At 43.4% G+C, this 18,264-nt stretch overlaps 1 protein-coding gene across 1 annotated transcript; it reads left to right on the forward strand.

Moving 5' to 3' along the window:
- Nucleotides 1-4,130: 4,130 nt before the first annotated feature.
- On the forward strand, nt 4,131-7,166 carry LOC119025292 (pancreas transcription factor 1 subunit alpha). Its single transcript, XM_037108699.1, has 2 exons — nt 4,131-4,948; nt 6,491-7,166. The coding sequence occupies exons 1-2, from the start codon at nt 4,369-4,371 to the stop codon at nt 6,526-6,528; spliced, it is 618 nt and encodes a 205-aa protein (XP_036964594.1). The 5' UTR covers nt 4,131-4,368; the 3' UTR covers nt 6,529-7,166.
- Nucleotides 7,167-18,264: the final 11,098 nt, after the last annotated feature.

The following is an 18,264-nucleotide window of genomic DNA, read 5'->3' on the forward strand; positions in this document are numbered from 1 at the left end:
TTACAGTGTCACGGCACACTGAAGCGATAGCTCAGAGCAGAAGTTGCCCTTGACCACAGATTAGGATTGAGATACCCTCAAGCCTTTACCTTTAAAGGTAAGCTACAATCAGCATTAATGCAACGAGCAGTATGTGCGCAGCATCAAAGGGCACACGCCAGTCAACTGGAGGAACATAATGCAGGAAATGCCTCGACTGATTGCGCGCAAACCTCCACTGCGTGTCAAGTATTTGTGGATTCGGGCAACAACACATCGCTGCAGTGTGATCCCGCGCTGTGCCACCAACACAAACTCAGACACTTCAACAAAAAAGCCTGCCAAAGATATTAATCGGTGTCGATTTTTAAAGTTGAGGAGCAGCTAACTGGCGCCGAGCCCATTCCTGTCTGCCTTTTCAGGCCCAAGTCCGGTCTGGAAAAAGCATCATGGTCGTAAAGTGGGCCTTAAGCAAACATCCCTCCGGGGGCGCCACTCCCCTCCGTGGACCAGCGAGAGCCTGAGGCTGGATCTGAGCCCCCGGTTTGATATAAACACATCAGATCTGCAGTTTGGGTGTGTACGCACCGCATGACAACAGGTGGTGTTTAGATAATATAACTTTATATGGGCGCACATGTGTACAGCACATCATAACCTTCCCCTATTATATTCATTAATCTCAATCTGTGCATCCATTCTGAGACTTTGAGACTGTGCACATATTCCAGAGAGACACACACCGAGCCTGATCTGCAGAATGTGTAGACTCCAATCGTCTGTGGTGACACCTGCAGAGCAACAGATGTCAGTTTGACTCATTTACCACTAAAAATCACCTGACTGCAAAGGATGGATTAAAAAAAAAGAGACTGTTTTCTTTATTTGAACTTACAAACTGTGTCATCATGCATGTTTCCAGAGCTCTCCGACTATAAAAGCGGACGTTTAAACTTTCAGGTCCAATCAGAAAATTTAGAAGTTATTTCCATGACAGCGACAATATTTTGGAGACGTAGACAAATAAGCCTTTTCCAACTGTGTGGGTGCTCAGTATTATCAACAGTGTGTGGGATTTAATAGCATCTACGTAGATATGAGGTTGCAGACTGCAGCCAACTGAACGGCCTTGTCTCACCTTCCACTACAGTGGCCGCTAAAAATGTGACAAATTCATCAGAGCCAGTGTTGTTTAGAAGCAGACTAAAACCTCTTGAGGTCTGAAATGTCTCCGGCGAGAAGGCACAATAGATATCTCTGCAGCAGAACACATAAACATCAGTGACACAATGGCCAAACTGTTATTTCTTAATATTCTGTCCAACGTTTCAAATACAAATTCTTACATATTGCACCTTTAAAATTGAAAAATTCCACTTTTCTCCTCTTTCTGGGCACCCTAGTGGCAGAAAATAGCCAAATCTGGCCCAGATTGCATTGTTTTTTGTTTGTTTGTTTGTTTGTTTGTTTGTATTATTATAGCAAATCTGCAATATAACTAGTTAATAGAGTGGTCAATTTAGTTTAGTGGTGTGAAAAGTACAATATGTGTTGCAGGATTGTAGTTGATTAGAAGCATAAAGTGGCAGAAAACCTCAGAATTGTCCTTTAACGCGCTCCGTCGCTGCTTCTTCCTGAGTTTATTTTACATGATCTCGAGTGTTGCTGTCGCTCGCTTCCCTTCAAACCCTTCAGCCCTCTTCAGCTGCTGCATCAACAATAAGGCGGATCTGAATGTGACAGGCGCGTCTCTCTTCAGCCCGGATCAAACCCGACCAGGACCGTCAGCTGGGGGAGAGAGGTGCCGCTGGCAGCCCGGCAGAAGGTCCTGACAGGATCCGCTCCTCTCAGCTCAGCCTGTCTGCTGCTGTTCAGTCATCAGGAAGCCGAGCCGACACACGGCGCCCTGCTGGGATCTGTCTCAACACTCAGCACTGATCTGCTCTAATGTAACCAGATGATTTTGGGGGGTTTTAACTATTTTAAAATGTGACTGATTTGTGTTATCATCCAGAAAATATGATTTTAATTCAATTCTTTCTGTGGTTTAAACGTTACAGCAGAGCTCACACACATAATATTGAGCTTTATTTATTTGATTTTTCCAGTTTATGGCCCGCATGTTCTCCTTCAGCCGCAGTTTGCTGAGCGGTCAGTCCATGGAGTGACGTCATGATAAATGGTGCGTGACATTAATTGTCAATAAAAACGGTTTATTAAAAAAAAAAAAAAAAAAAAAAAGTACAACAACAGCCTGAGCGACAATATTATTCATGCCGGCAACTACACGGACAACAGCAGGGAGGTGAGGAGGGAGAGGAATTCACCAGACTCCCTTTAAATATCTCTCAATTTTGTGAGTTTTTCACTTAAAGGAAACTTTAATATCGTCGTGAAAGTATATCTGTGAAATTTTTTTACATATTTGGACGTTCTTGCAAATTCGGCATATGTTTTACATCAAGGTTTTGCTTTCATTGCGTCTGTTTGTCCCAGTGATGCACACGTTAATTGCATGCAGATCACCGGGTCGCTGCCTCCTGCTCTCTCTCTTCTTGTAATGCTTTTTGTTTTTTAATTGATGGCGTTTTAAATGCCTCATTTTCACTTTCACACAGTTTGAGCCACGGACCCCTCTTAAATCAGTAGATCGTCTTTCCTACATTAGGCGATTTAAATCCTCAACAATTAAGAACACATCCGGGAACCGCAGATGTAAAAGAAAGCGAAGTTCATGACGCGTTAATGCGAAAATCTTCTCGTTCGCGCCTAATTTACGCTGCAAACTGCACTTTTATTGACTCAGTTGACTCGGGACCACATTGCGCCCGTTAATCAGGATGTTGTCGTTACAAACGCGCCAGCCGACGCGGGTTAATTGAAGTGCGGGGTGGGAAACGGGTTAGAGCAACACGGGTTCATTAGCTATTGTAACTCAATCCTTTGGAAAATAGCTGCAACTTTTGATGCGTTTCCTGAGACAAATACTGCGGGTCCCTGCAGGGAAATCAAAAGAGAAAGACAAAAAAATGCAGAATGACGATTGTTGTCCTTGAAATCTAAAGCAAACAACGTGTGCGTCATCCTCTAAAAACTCCACTGAAACTGGGAGGAATAAATCATTTGCACGCCTCGTTATTAAACTCGGAGAGAACTGACAACCTCGCAAAGAGGTGGCGGGACCACACTGTCAGAACATGTGGCCTCTCTGATGGAGATCCTGGACTAAATGATGGAAAATGTAATTTATTCTGGCAGAGTTCATTACAATCCGTGAGTGTTTACAGTGTCACCATCACCTGTCATCGGTGTTGGTCGTCCGGATCACGCTGGATGAAATCAGCTGCTGCAGGGAGAGGCCTCACGTCGCCTGTGTTGTCCTGCAACAAACATCATCTCCTCCTTCTCCTCCTTCTTCTTCTTCAAATTAGCATCCTGGAGGACTTTGTCAAATCAAAACCACGTGTCAGCAAACATACATGCATCCTTGTTGAATTAAAAGCTCGTCCCCGGAGCTGCCCTCCATCCAACCTCGATGAAAAAGAAGCTGGCTCTATTTGATTAACCCCCTCGGATGTAATTACAGCGCGCGTCCTCTCCGCTGGTCTCACATGTAGCCACTCCTATCATTTTACAAACGAGCTTATTAATGTGGCGACTCGACTGGAATCATGTGGGGAAGCAGCTGTGGTGACACTGCTGGAGTATGTGTGCATGGTGTAAAGATCTGACTTCAGCGCGTAAAAAATAAATAAAAATATATGTCTGGACCAGGATAAAACCCCTGAAGGCACCACGAGAAAAAAAAAAGAAAAAGAAAACGCAGCTCTCCCCATTGAGATCTCGTTACATTTAGTGCAAAACAAAGCGCCTTCATGTGTTTCTGACAGTGTTGTCAGCTGAGCCTTAATAGATAAAACGATCCCATTCAGGTGCCACCGGGTTTGCGTGGCCCGCTGCGCCATAATGCCCCCTGCACAAGAGCCTCCAGTGGCTGCTGAACACTCGGTGTGTTTTTTGTCAATATTAGCGGGACTACTTGGGAGGAAGTTTATAATTGGACACGTGTTTCTCCCCCCCGCCGCTTTTCTTTTCTTTTCTTTTTTTTTTTTTTTGTCGTTCGGAGATCAACTGATTCCTTTTGTGATTCGTTTTTAAAGCACTGAGCGATTCCACAAGGAGGGCTAAAGTGTTCTGAAGAGGCTCCCTTTCAGCCTTTAGAATTGGCCACAGCGACCCGCCGAGAAAACATGAAGGCCCTGGAAGTATTTAATCCAGGAGATGTGCCGTGAGGCTGTCACACGGTTCAGACTCAGACTCAGGCGGGCAGCTCCGGTCTCCTCCTGACAGTTTACACTCCTCTACCTGTGTCCACCTGCCCAGTAGAATATGGAGGACATCCTTTTTGACTTCGACCAGGATGGCACTACAGATTTCGCGTTTTGGGGACAGATGGACCAAAACTTCCAGCTCCAGACCCAGCTGGACACCTTCCTGCTGGACTACACAGCGGCCACGGGCCAGCTCTCTCCCTGGTCCTCTTTCGGCAGTCAGTCCATGTTCCCGGACGCACAGCTGACCTTCACCGACCTCGACGTGCAGTCTCCGGGGGCGGGTAACTGCGGTGAGGGGGAAACCTCGTCCGTGGATGAACCGCTGGATGAGAACAAGCGCAGGGCGCGCCGGCTGGTGACCCACCACCCGTACAAGGTGCAGCGGCACGCTGCTAACATCCGGGAGAGGAAGAGGATGCTGAGCATCAACTCTGCCTTCGAGGAGCTGCGCTGTCACGTACCGACGTTTCCCTACGAGAAGCGGCTGTCGAAGATCGACACGCTGCGGCTGGCCATCGCGTACATCGCCCTGCTGAGAGAGATCCTCATGTCGGGCTGCGACCCCAAATCATATGTGGACGAGTGCATGAAGAACGGCTACAAGAACCAAACCAACGCGATCTGGAACACAAGTGGTGAGCTGATCACTGTCATCAGTAGCCGTTGAGCCTGAAGCTGCAGATCAGATCAGATCAGATCAGATCAGAGATGTTCAGCCTGACAGGAACATCATCACCTAGACTTTAGTTCAATATTATGGACCAGATAGAAAAGAGCTGCAACTATTCACGGATTAATCTATCGAAAGAAAGATGTTTGCCAACTATTTCAGTAACCGATCAATCGTTTCATTTATTTTTCAATAGATATATTCTATAAATATTAAATATCTGCTGGTTTTAGCTTCTTAAATGTGAAGATTTGCTGCTTTTCTTCATTACTTATGACAGTTAATGAAGAGTTTTTGAGTTTGGGACTGTTGGTTGGACAAAATAAACAATCTAAAGATTGTTTTTTTTGACATTTTATAGACTAAAAAGTAATCAATCAATCATGTAAAACAGCAGATTCATTGATTCTAATCAATGACTGTAAAAATATGTCTAATCACAGGTTGCTGCTTAATATAATACATCTTTGACATTTATTCCCATTTAACCAACATGAGTCCTGATTAAAGGAGCATGGTCCATAACTTTTAGGATTTTGGTGCCCCGACAGTTTCTGAATGCAACACTGTGGTTGTAAAACACAGATCCCAGGTCTGTAACATTATTACAGACATAGTGTCAGATGAGTTTGTCTTAGTACCATAAAGCATTACACACTGGTCCCAGGTGACCCTTCTCGCCCACCGTAGTTACACAGTGCAGAACGTAGAGCGGGACTGAAAGAGACGCCACTCACTGTGTTTACAAGCCAGTGTTGCATCAACATGATGTTGAAGCTGTTATTTTAAGACAAATTGGTTACATATTGTTGCTTTAAAAGCTTCATTAAAGCCACATTTTGTAGAAATTGTTATTTTGTGTGATTTAACGCCGATCCTTATTCTCTCGCTGAAGTGACAGAGCGCAGAAACAAGCGATCAGGAGGCCGAAAATGATTTTGAAGTCATTGTTTTAAGGAAAAAAGTTCCATAATGTTGCTTTAAGTGATTTTGATCAGCCAAATATGTCTCATTAAAAAACTAATGATAGAAAACATGATCATGTACAGGACAAGCCAACAGTTACACCATGAACGCACATGAAAATGATCCACTAGTCAGTCTGCATCGTTCCCAGCCTAAGACCTTCAGAGAGGCCTTCAGTGCTTAATTGAAATCTAATTGTTTCCCCCGGTAATCCGGCGCATTGACAGAAAGCAAATGTCATTTTAAGCAGCTTGTTGTGTTTGCAGCACACTTTTATCCCCAGGTGTGTTTCCCTCGGGCATTTGCTCTTAAATGAGCCTCATTTCCCCCGAAACACAAGTACCTGTGTTCTTACTGCCTCCCATGCACTTAACTAATTCTGTGGGAATCTGCTCTGAGGCCTCTTTGTGGGGCCTTTCAGCCGTAAGTGTGCCCCCATTCTCCAGCCCCAGACCTAGGACTTGTTAAACAGTCATTAAAATGTATCAAAACTTATGTGTTTGTCCTGCTTTTGTCTCCCTCTGCCCCCCCTCCTGCACAGATCTGACAGCCCGCCTGTCGTGGATAAAGTGGGATTAACCGAGGAACACGGGGCACCCTGAGTGTGGAGGTTCAGGTTTGTTCCTCCCTCTTCTCTCCACATGTCAAAGACAGGCTGCCGGCCCGGCGTGACTCCCCCGACCGACCGACATCTGCAGACTTCTCAGCGGGTCACGCACCTCGGGCTTTCTCAACCCCATCCACTCGGTCCCCCTCGGTGGCTTTGAATATTCTAATTTATTGTTGACTGGTAATTGAGAGCCATTGTTTCTGGGGCTGGGGAGGAGAGAGGGCTTGTTGGCCCAGATAGATGGCACTTGTCCCGGAGAGACGTGAGCGGGGGCACACTGGCATGACACTGAATGGACTCCCTATAAGGGCTCATACTTCTGCATGCAGCGCTGAAGTGTTTTCTCGACTCGCGCTCATTAGCCTGCGAGTCGATGTGTTAAAAAGGGCCTTGGTCATGTAAATGAGACAATGGCCATGAGAAGCAGATCAGCGCAATGTGTTTTAGCATGTCAGGTGCTGTTTCCAGACTGTAATAATCATCTGTTGTGTTATTTATTCACCTGTTTATTTATTTGCTTTTTATTTATTTATTGCGTATTTATGACAAAATACATCTTGGACATGTATTTATACAAGCTGTGATTATTTATCGTGCCGGAGCTCAACAGAGGACGGTTTGTTCGTTGTCTGTAACATCCAGAATAAATGTTGCAATGTAACTTTACTGCAAATCACAGATATTTTGAGACTTAACACTTCTTGATGTTGCAAATTGTGTGTTTCTTTAGGTTAGCTTTTCAGTTTTATGTAGTGACAAGTCTGTGCTTGAGGTCTTGTTAGGTTAAGACACAAAAAAACACTTTCATAGGATCAGGAAAAGATCATGTTTTGACGCACCTGGTTCTGTTACACAAACATGGCTGTAAATTGTCCTGACATCCAGCTAAAAATATTGGTTTTGCTGCCACTTACGGGGCTCAAAAGTGTCCCGACGTCTCATCAAAAACATTTTTAGATGTTCTAACTTGTTTTGTTGCCACAAACACAGTTTTAAAAATGGCCTGATTTGTTTTGAAGCCACTGACATGGTGGGAAAATGTCCTGATGTCTGGTCAAGAATATTTATTTCTTTAGCTACTGACACGGATTGAATATCTCCTGATGTCTTGGTGCCACAAAAATGACCCAACATAGCGTGAAAATTATCATGGTTTGACCTTAACATTCATCTCACCATCCCATCAACCTTCTGACTTGAAAAACAACTCACTAACATGTCATGTGAGCATGATCTAACACGTACTATAGAAATGCTGATATGATACTTATGACACATACATCTTTAAACGTATTTATGGTTTTCCAGAAACATAAAATGTCAAAATATAACATTTACCTCTGGCTCGTGAGCTGATGTGACAGTGGTCAGTCAGGCTCTACATATCATCCCTCTCTTTGACCCAGATGCCTCAAAATGACCCTTAGATTCAGATGAATATCTCTGTTCTCTGAAAATGTGTGTTCGTACCAGAGGACTAAGCTTCGCCAATTTCTAGCTACACACACCTCATAAATGTAGGCAACACTTGAGGACAGTGAGTCCAGGTGCTGCGGAGCTGTGCTCACCACATGACCCGGATCAGAGAGGAGGGCTGCAGGTGATATTCCTCAGAGTCAAGCTGAGCCTACTGCCTGAAAGCATGATGGATGAATGGATGGATGGATGGATGGATGGATGGATGGATGGATGGATGGATGGAGCCAATCCTCAAAGTTGCTGTCAAACAAGACAAAGATTTCATGAAGGAGTTGAAAGAAGGTGAATTTCCTTCTAACAGCCTGTTTCCAATACTCAGTGATAATTATGTGTAGTATGGCATCATCTAGTGATAAGGAATGCCTATTACTTTGCAGTAATGGCATCACAAAAATATTACAGGAACAGCTAATCAGGTGTCAAAAGGCATCAAAACACCACAGTTTGTTTCAACATTAGGTAAAGTATTTGTCTCCCCAGATAAAAATTTGAACGCAGCAGATGACTTTTATTTTGACAAACCTCTTGACTGAGCGGTTTTCTGCATCATATTCTGTTATTTCTCTTCAAACCGTCACCTTTTGTGTTTTCCTTTACATAAATAAAGATGTTCCACCACAGACTGATGCAGAAAAGTCACAAAATGCTACATAAAAAGATCCACTGAATGCATCAAATGATGTGTTTGAGGATCAACACATCCCTGCTTGATATGTGTCCTCAGATAAATTGAAATTAAACCTAGTCCGGTGACAGTTAGCGCCACCTGGCAAACAAAAAAAGACAGCAACATGCGAGTCAGGCACACAGCACACCTGTTTGTACACTAGTGTTTCAAGCTAAATGCTAATATGACAGAGCTAACATGCTGTTTTAGCAGGTTACCATCACTATCCTACTGCTGTCACTACTACAGCTTTCCCTCTACTTCAGCTGTCAAGGTTGTAAGTCGACAGTAAGCTCATGAAGAGCTGGTGACACGTATACAAATTTCTCCCTAGACCAAAACATTTAAATGCTCAGTTCGGCCTCGGTAACGTGTCCTTTTAAGGATGTGGCATCCGAACTGAGACACAGCTCACATTACGTTAAAATGCACTAGTACTAAACAAAAGTGTAGCTGAGATTCATGTGACTGCCATTAGTTTTCGCTCATGAACCAAAATGTTGGACGGATTGAAGTTCTGAACTGATGATGGTTCAATAGAAGAAAAGTCAGAGGATCACCAACTAATGTAAACCCATAAATATGCAGTTCCTCCCAGCCTGAGCTTTCCTCTCATTAGGCCACAGACGGAGCTCAGAGTGTACCGGACAGATGTGTAAAACAGGCAGAGGGAGTCAACAACATGCCCATTCTTCTTCTACACGTGTGATTTTTTTAGTGCCACTAATGGAGCCCTGAGGAAACAATTAAGAAGGAAACCCAGTTATGAGATCTACTGTTATGTTGGAGCTTACAGGTGATGTATAGCTGATGAATTTGTGGTTTGGGAGTTTTGGTCACAGTAAATTAGAAACTGGTCCCTGGTTATTCTGGAGACCAAAATTAACGAGATTCAAAGCTGTTTTTTTTTCTTCTTCTTCTTCTTCTTCTTCTTCTCTTTTTTTTTCTTGAAATTATGTACTGAAACAACCGGACACTCAACCCAAGATAGGTTGAAATGAATATCAAAGATCTTTTAGTAACCAGAAAAGAGTGTAGAGAAGCTAAACAAGTGGATTATTTTTCCATTTGGAAACATTTGAATAATTTATTTCTACTGTGTCCCTCCATGTGTGTGTGTTCAAGTACTTTAGTGATTCAGTCCTCCTACAGGTGTCACAGATGTTGTTGCAGCTTCGGCACACAGCACACCTGTTTGATGTAAACGCACACAAGAGACCCAGGATCATGTAAGAAACAGGTTTATGTGGCTGTGATGAAGAACATGATTTTGTATGAAATACATGCAAGTTGGACTTAAAAGTGTTTTATTATCTTGTTGTGCAAATGACCTTCGTGGCTCAGTGACCCCTGGATCCCCCTGGTGGTGGTATTAGCTGGTTATTCAGGAGTTCATTTAGTAGTTTTGAATGTTTTGTGCTGCAATCAATAGTTTCTGAGCTGAGCTTTAAAAAGATTTCATCAACGTTACGATGTCTGGTGTTTTAGACCCTCCTTCTGCGGTATTTGACTCATGTTCAGGATGCACATGTAACAAATTCAGTGCTGCAGCATAAGCATGTGTCACATTTCTGTCAAAAAGCGCAAACACAGCTTGTCATGTGCTGATGAAGCCAGTGAGATGTGGCTAAAAGCTCCAGATGAACCTAAACCCAACCACGAGATCTTGACCCATCAGAAAACAGCTCTGAATACCATTCAGATGAGATCCGATTCCGCCAAGCGGAAAGTTTTTGGGGGCCAGAATGAGTAACGCTCTTCCAGTCTGTGGGCTGCATCAGGTTCAGATAGTTTATTGATTTAACATCCGGCAGACATACACTGACAAACACTGCGAAGCTGTTCTGCCGTCGGCCTGCAGGTGTGTTTATCATGTTAGTGTAACTCTGGAGTCTGGGCATTGCACTTGTAAATATAATTAGTGCATCACATCCTGTTGGAACAATGGAGGTTTCTGCATGGAGGAGATCTAAAGCAGCCACGTCCAAAGGTCAAAAATCTGTTGTTTGAATGCGGCTGATTTGCCAGCAAATTCTATGTAACAGAGCTCAAAAGTTTATACCGAAATGTAAAAATAAAATCCTTGTGTGGTCGTTAAAATGGTTCACTTGGATGTTTTCTACACATCATCGATTGAGGCTCCATGTGTCTTTGGATATAAAATGAGATAACATAAATCTTTATTGATCCCTGGTTATAAATTTCAGGTGCTGCAGCAGCACAGTGAAAGACTGAGTAAAGTATAGAAATTAAGTTCAATAAATGGAGTATATGATACCAATATGTATGAACTACTGTATACAAGAGCATTTAGAGACTCAATAAAAGATGAAGTGACAGTAATATTGTATATAAACAGGGTTAGTATAAAGATGTAATAGCACATTAAAGAATATAATCAAGTTAATGTAAGTTTAAGAGTGTATAGCATTAAATAACATGATTTTTAATGATAAAGTTTGGGATATGAGATGCTTTGAGTAATGTACAAAAATTAAGATGTTACATAAAGTAGGAAAAGCTACAGGATCTGTCCCTTTATTTCAAGCCGCTACAGAAGTGTATGGGGTCTATTCCAAGCTGAGACCCACCCTGCCTTGCTCAGTGTGCTGCATCTTAGATATAACAACACTCGAACAGTGTTTCACAAAGTGTTGTTTTGTACAGAGGGATCAGCTCAGCAGTGTTCAGTCAGCGTCTTGTTGAAATGTCCGTCACGACATTTGTACAAAGGTCTTCATGCACAAACATTATCTGCGACACATTTGTTCATACCACACAGTGACAGTGCATTCTTCTAACAGCCACAGTCGGCCATAAAATGTGTTGTTTTTCTTCTCTAAGAAGAGACAGTGAGGCATTCTGAGTTGTGCAACAGTGTTTATAACCTGCTCACACAGCTCGAGCCTTTTCGTGCTAATGTCGGCCCTCGAAGAAATATCTATTGTACTGTCAAGACTAACATACAGACTCAAATAAGCAAGTAAGGAACAGCATTGTTGTGGGTAATGTTCAAAGACCATAACATATAACCTCTTATTTGCCATGTTCCAATGGATTTAAATCAATACGCACCTTTCAGGAGCTGAATGTACAGAACTTATTCCGTCACCTGATCGAATACAGCGAACATTTTACCATATTACAAACCAAGCACATACATGATCCTGTAAAGCAAAAAAACAAAAAAAAAACATCTACCAGTCATTCAATGAAGCAAAAATGCTGACTCCCCAGAAGCCTCGCACCCGGCGCTCGTCACCATGGTGACCCGGTGTGTTGGCACTTTAATAGCTGTGAAACTCTAGTTAACTCGCTCACCTGTTTTTCTCATTACAGCTCGTCTTCACGAGACCACGCTCCTAGCCTCAGAGCTAATAACTCAGATCAGAGTGTGTGTGTGTGTGTGTGTGTGTGTGTGTGTGTGTGTGAAGGAGAAATGTGGTGTCGTCTTATAATGTGTCCCGGGGGTGCTGCACTCAAGGGCCCCCGAACAGTGGGGGGCCTCGCATTTGAAGCCTTCTCAGATGAGCGCTGGAACATTCAATAATATCCTCCTCGGATTAGAGCGGCAGCCCTCCTGGTGGTCGGAGCAAACACACCGCGAGGAGAGAGATAAACAGTGCGAGCTCTGCAGGCACTGAGGTGTTAGCAGTGTGGGCTAACAAAGCTAACAGAGCTATCAGAGCTAACAGAGCTCTGTGAAATGAAACACGTCATAAGTTTCTCCATTCATTATTCTAATACTCCACATTATTAACCATGTGACCATCTAATTGTCAATCGAATGTTGAGCAAACTTCTTGAATGAAAATAGAGTTAGATGTATTTCCATGAACTGGTTTGGAGCTAGTAAACCACAGCGCTAGCAGCAGTGTCATTAGAAGTTGGCAGAGTCTTTAAACCTGGGAATTAGTTTGCATTGTTGTGCTTACAGATTCCTCATCTCAAAGTCAATGGTGATAAGATGATAAGATGCCTGGAATAAAATCTGTGGCGAACAGGCTCATGGATTTTTAAGCTTTAATTTGTCCTCAGAAAGGCGGTTGCTAAATGAAACTAAAGAGGTTGTTGAGGACGGTTAACACCATCATACAGAAACTTAACTCAGGCGAGCACAGGTGGTGACCTTCCGGGGGTGTTTTCAGTGACTAAAACTGGATCATTTTCACAGGAAGTCGGCCGTCTCTAGTTTGTGGCAACAGCAATGTGACAAAACAGAAACAGAAAATGGAATAGAAACAAACATAAAGTTGCAAACTAAAGAAACGTACAGCTTGAACTAACTGTGGTTTTGCTAAACGTGCTGTTAATATTAATGTTGATGACTGAGTTGTATTTTCTGAAATAATCCAAAAAAACAGGTGAACACATCAGGCTTTTGTTGAGAGAACCAGAGCGATGCTAACTTTGGGGTACGACTCTACACAGTAGAAGAAAAAGAAGACAAGGAGAAAGAGGAAGATGAATAACTAGTCTCCTTGGCTGTCTATGAGAGAAAAATGAAAGAATTTGTAATTTAATTCTTTCACGTAAACCAGTAATGGTATTTATATGAGGAAGGACAATGTAAGCAGAAACAGTTTCTTCTTCTCTTGCAGCAGATACAGCTGATCAGCAAAATGTTTGTACATCAAAACTCAGTTGGAAAAAGTTTTCCCCTCTCTCATGGAGCCCATTTGCTCTTCTTTTTTTTTTCTTTTTTTTAAAAAAAAGGCAAAAACCACTTCAATCGAGCATGAAAACTTTTTTGAAACTTTCCATTTCCATCAAAGCAATTCTTCAAAACATGCATAAAACACAGATCCAACAGCTCCTCTCCTGTAGCCACAGGACAAAACCAACAGTTCGGTCTTTGGCAGAGCAGAGGGTGTTTGTTGGTGACACAGGTGACATTGAGGGAGTGACAGTGGACTGTAAATGCCACCCTCGTGTTGACATCCGCTGATCCTCACCCTACTTGTCCGAGCCCAATCAGCAGAACAAACAACACTTCTGTTTGCCCAGCCTTCCTTCGCCGCCTCCCCCAAACCGCCTGAGCCGACTGTGACCTCGCTGCAGCCCAATCTTGTCGGGCCACCTGGCTGACACATCGCACTGTGAAACCTGGGCCAGCCGTCCCGCTAACCTTGACACCAGGGTCACAAGTGCAGCACTAATTACGCTACGTTATTTGTGCAGGAGGCTGCCCCATCAGCACACGAGTGCTCAGCCTCTCTGTGATTTGTTCAGCAAATTTACTCTGACCCTATCAACAAGACCGCCACCCCCCCTTCTCTTCCCTTCCCTCCTGTTTGGCCTGGTTAAAGTTCACATTCTGGAAGTAGTGCACGCATAATGAATATAATTGTGTTATAGCCGACATAATTGGCAGGGCAAATACTGTTTTTCGTAACTGTCAAGTCAGTGAAGTGCATTTGAATTGAGTTTGGGTTGAATTGGAGGGTTTTGGTCGAGAGCTCTCTCTTATTGGACAAAACCGATCAAATAAACATCATACCAATCTGCACCCGCCGCGGCTAATCAGTTTGTGTTTATGTGTGTAGCTCAGGTGGTGGAGCAGGTCGGCCATTCATCACCGAAGTTGGTGGTTTGATCCAACTACGCTGAAGAGTCCCTCAAACTGATCCAAACATGTGTTTACTGTATATACGGGGGAAACAAGTCTGTGGAAGTCATGCAATATGCTTTTGTTTTATCTTTATCTTCGATGCACAGTTTGTGTTTTTTGATGTACGTAACCTCAACTAACAGATACAGCATGTGCCTGAGACGGACTCAGTACTGTACATCATGATTTCTCTTCTCCACGCACATCTCCCAACGGGCGTAAAAAAAGCCTCCCAGAGCTGCACTTCAAAGCTCGGCTCGTTCATTGGACGGCCATAACTCCACGGGGCAGCGGGGCAGAGTCAGGTATTGAGAATACAGGTTTTGGCGGCTGGCGGTGGTGCTGGTGGGGAGAAGGGGATGGTTATTCTGCCCTATTTCCCCCTCCACCTCCACATATCAAAGCAAACTCTGACAGTGGGGGTCTCTGGCATCCCGGGCCCCTTTCCACACAGGAGACAAAGCATCGAGCAAGCGAGTCTGCATCGTATTAAACAAAGCCTAAATGCTTCAAGCTGTTACACACTCCCCAATGAAACCTTTATGAAAGGGCCCCTAATGCGATTTCAGAAACACCTTGTCATCAGCCCCGGAGCAGCAGAATGGAGAAGTGTGGATGTATGAATGAATGGGCTCTTGGCGTTACTGAAGAATGACTCTATGAGTGGAGGTGCCTATGGTTTTATTGCCCAATATGTACCTCTCACCGATATTGCCTGTTGTTTCATTCACTGCAGAGGCCTCTGCTGAACACCGGCGCTTATTAGAAACACCGCCTGTGATTCATAACGTTGAGTTCGGGTTATTTAACGTAAATTAAAGCCAGTGTCTTTGTGCTCCAGGACACCACAACAGCTGACGAAGAACTTCTATAACGTCTATTTTAAGCAAGACAAACATGTTTACTGTGTTCTGATTGATACCACTGTTCTCCAGAAGTTATGTCATCAGTTGCTTTTTTTATATCCAGGCTGTCTCATATCTGCTAGTGATTCAAATTCAGATCGCCTTCAAGTCTTGGTTCTTATGCAGAACTAACCCGTGAGTCACATTCTCACAGCTTACTGGAAAAAGAGCTGCATAATAATACTAACAGACATAGCTTTGGGTTTTATCACAATCTGGGAAACACCGACCACCAACAGCTTTATGTTGAAAAACTGAAAAGAACGGAATGATTTTGTTCCAAGAAACGGTGGTGAAACACAGAACTTAAGAACAACTTTGAGGTACTTCTCTCTCCCTTTTTATGATACATCATATCTGCAACATTACAGTGCTGAACACAGTAATGCTTCAGTAATTATTTTACAATAACACAATATGTAGTATCCTGAAATGGGTATAATGAGTATGTTAACTTTTGGTACTTTAAGCCACTTTTTTAATACTTTTGGACTTTTGCTTAAAACCACGACAAGGAGCTTTAATGTTTTGATTCTGCCGGCCAGTTTAGTCAAAAGCTGTTGAAGGTAAAGCCGAACTAAAATTTGTGGTAGTGTCGTACCACCAGACTACAGAGAGAGAGAGCAGCTTCTGTCCTCGTGATCATCCGATGAGCTGCTGGTTTGGAAACCTCGGCTTGTTGAACAAAATAAGCTGGGAAATATTGCCAAAAAAACCACTGACTTGAACGATCTCGGCCATGTTTATCGAACCAGAGCCAGGGGAGGGCTATTCTGGAAGACTCTCAGCAGCTTCTCCATGCAGAGTTTTTGAATCCCACCATCAGGGAGGAGGAGGAGGAGGAGGAGGAGGAGGAGGAGGAGGACGAGGAGGACGAGGAGGAGGAGGAGGACGAGGAGGACGGCCAAATCAAACAGATATTTGAGATCATTTGTTCCGTCAGCTGTTGGTTTCTAAACAAGCTGTAGATCTAGTTGCTGTTACGTTAAATGAAGGACTAAAGTTGTTTTGTATTTCTCACCGTATGATTACCATGACCTCCTGTTACATGTATGTGCTGGTTGTGTTGACTACCGCTGCAAAACAAAATCGCAGACTCGAGGACAATAAATCCAATCTGTGTGTTTATGGTGAGAAAACTATTTTAAGCCTCCCATTCCTAACCAAGTGGTCTTCTGCACCTAAGTCTAACTAGACTATAGCAATAACACTGAATCACTGAATAAAGCTCATGCATAACACAATTTATAAGCTATATTACCTGACAGGAATTAATGCTGTCCTTTAAAAACACAATCATAAACCCTTTTTCTCGCGCTGTATTTGTACAGAAACAGATCCCAGTTATTGCACATCAGACCAAAAATGTCTTTGGACATCATCAGGTGTTTCTTGACCAATTCACATCACAGAGCTGTGCAGCAGTAGCGATATGTTCAATGGTTAATCTAATGGAAGCGGTGCGGCTACAAGTAGCTTTAGAGGCAATTGCACTGCTGGTAATAGACGCTGTATTCTGCGCAATGAGAACCAGCTGGGCCTTTTCCTCTGCTGAACATCTCTGCTTCATCTTGAATCACTTTCTGACACACACACACACACAGACAGAGAGACAGATACACACATACAAGTGCGTGCAAGGACAGGCAGATATATACACTGATGCATGCAATAATCAGGTGATAATGTATTCTGTACATGGGTTTAAACACAAACACACACACACATGCATATGCGTGCACACAGGCGACGGCTTCAGATCCTCCTGCCAAGATCATTCGGGGTGAACCTCGCAAGTGTTTGGGGAGGCTGAAGTCAAAGGTAAGTGATGCTGGCAGGCACATGGACAGTAAAATTCCACTCATCGCAGTGTCTAACAAATCATCTCTTCCATAACTTCCCTCACACGTCCGTGGCCGTCGCTGTCAGATCAAAGACTCTGGTGAATCATCACGCGTCCATACATTTGGCCTCCTCCCTCCGTTTTCTTCTGAGTCCTTTTCTTTTCTTCCTCTGTTTTTTATCTCTCGACACCTCTCGCTCTCACGTGTCGTCTCGTGAGCGGTCGTTTCTGTTTACGAGGCCGATGTGAAGGAGGGAAGGCCGTGCATGCACCGACGATGTGTTTTCACTGATGTGACAGCAGAGAGGATCTGGGCTTATTAAGGCCATGCCCTCGACCCATGTGGAGCTGGTTTTAAAGGTGTCAGACAAGACAGAGGTACGTCATCCTGCTCCGCTGAGTTACGGCCTGAGCTCATCTTTGATCTGAGAGGCAGGCCATCCCTCTCTCTCCCCTTCTCACTTCATTTTGCCATCTTTGCCTCTCCCTCTCTTCCTCCCTCCATCTCTCTCAGGGGGTTCTGACGAGAACCGCAGGGGCCAAGAATTCCTCTCAACTCCAGCGAGCGTCGGGTGAGATATTCATGAATCACTTACCGGCATCCGCAGGGGATAAAAGAACAAATGGGCCAGTAATCTCCGTTTATAGATGTGACGGCCCATATTTTCATATTTTCTCAAACTTTGCCGAGGTACATTAAATCATCGTGTCAGGAAAACATTTTATGTTCGATATTTGAGATTTCACTTCAAAGGTGCATTATGCAGGAATTCTAGTTCAAAACATTCAAAAAATGATTAACAGTTATTAACAGAACGTGAAGAAATAACAGTAAACAGTCTGGAAAGCGTCAGTTTACTGGAGTGCTAGCTGCACGGCAAGCTAACTGCTTAATAGAGGCTGCAGTTAGTGGTTACTGGTGAAATGCTGCTCAATATTTGTTTTTTCTTACATATCGCACCTTTATTAGGAAAAGCTAAAAAATAATAGAAAGGTCCACCCAGAGAATATAGTCAAGATTGAGAGATTATATGTTTACGACTTGACTTCCAGCCGTTTCATCTGAGCTAGGAGACAAGTCTGTCGAGCGAGCGAGCTCAGTCACATTTGTTTGAAACCACTGGATGTCTATGAAGAGATTTTGGGAAAATGTCCCACACAAAAAACTAAAGATATTTTGGATGGGATGTCAGGACACCA

Source organism: Acanthopagrus latus, chromosome 9 (assembly GCF_904848185.1).
Source record: "Acanthopagrus latus isolate v.2019 chromosome 9, fAcaLat1.1, whole genome shotgun sequence".
Lineage (NCBI taxonomy): Eukaryota > Metazoa > Chordata > Actinopteri > Spariformes > Sparidae > Acanthopagrus > Acanthopagrus latus.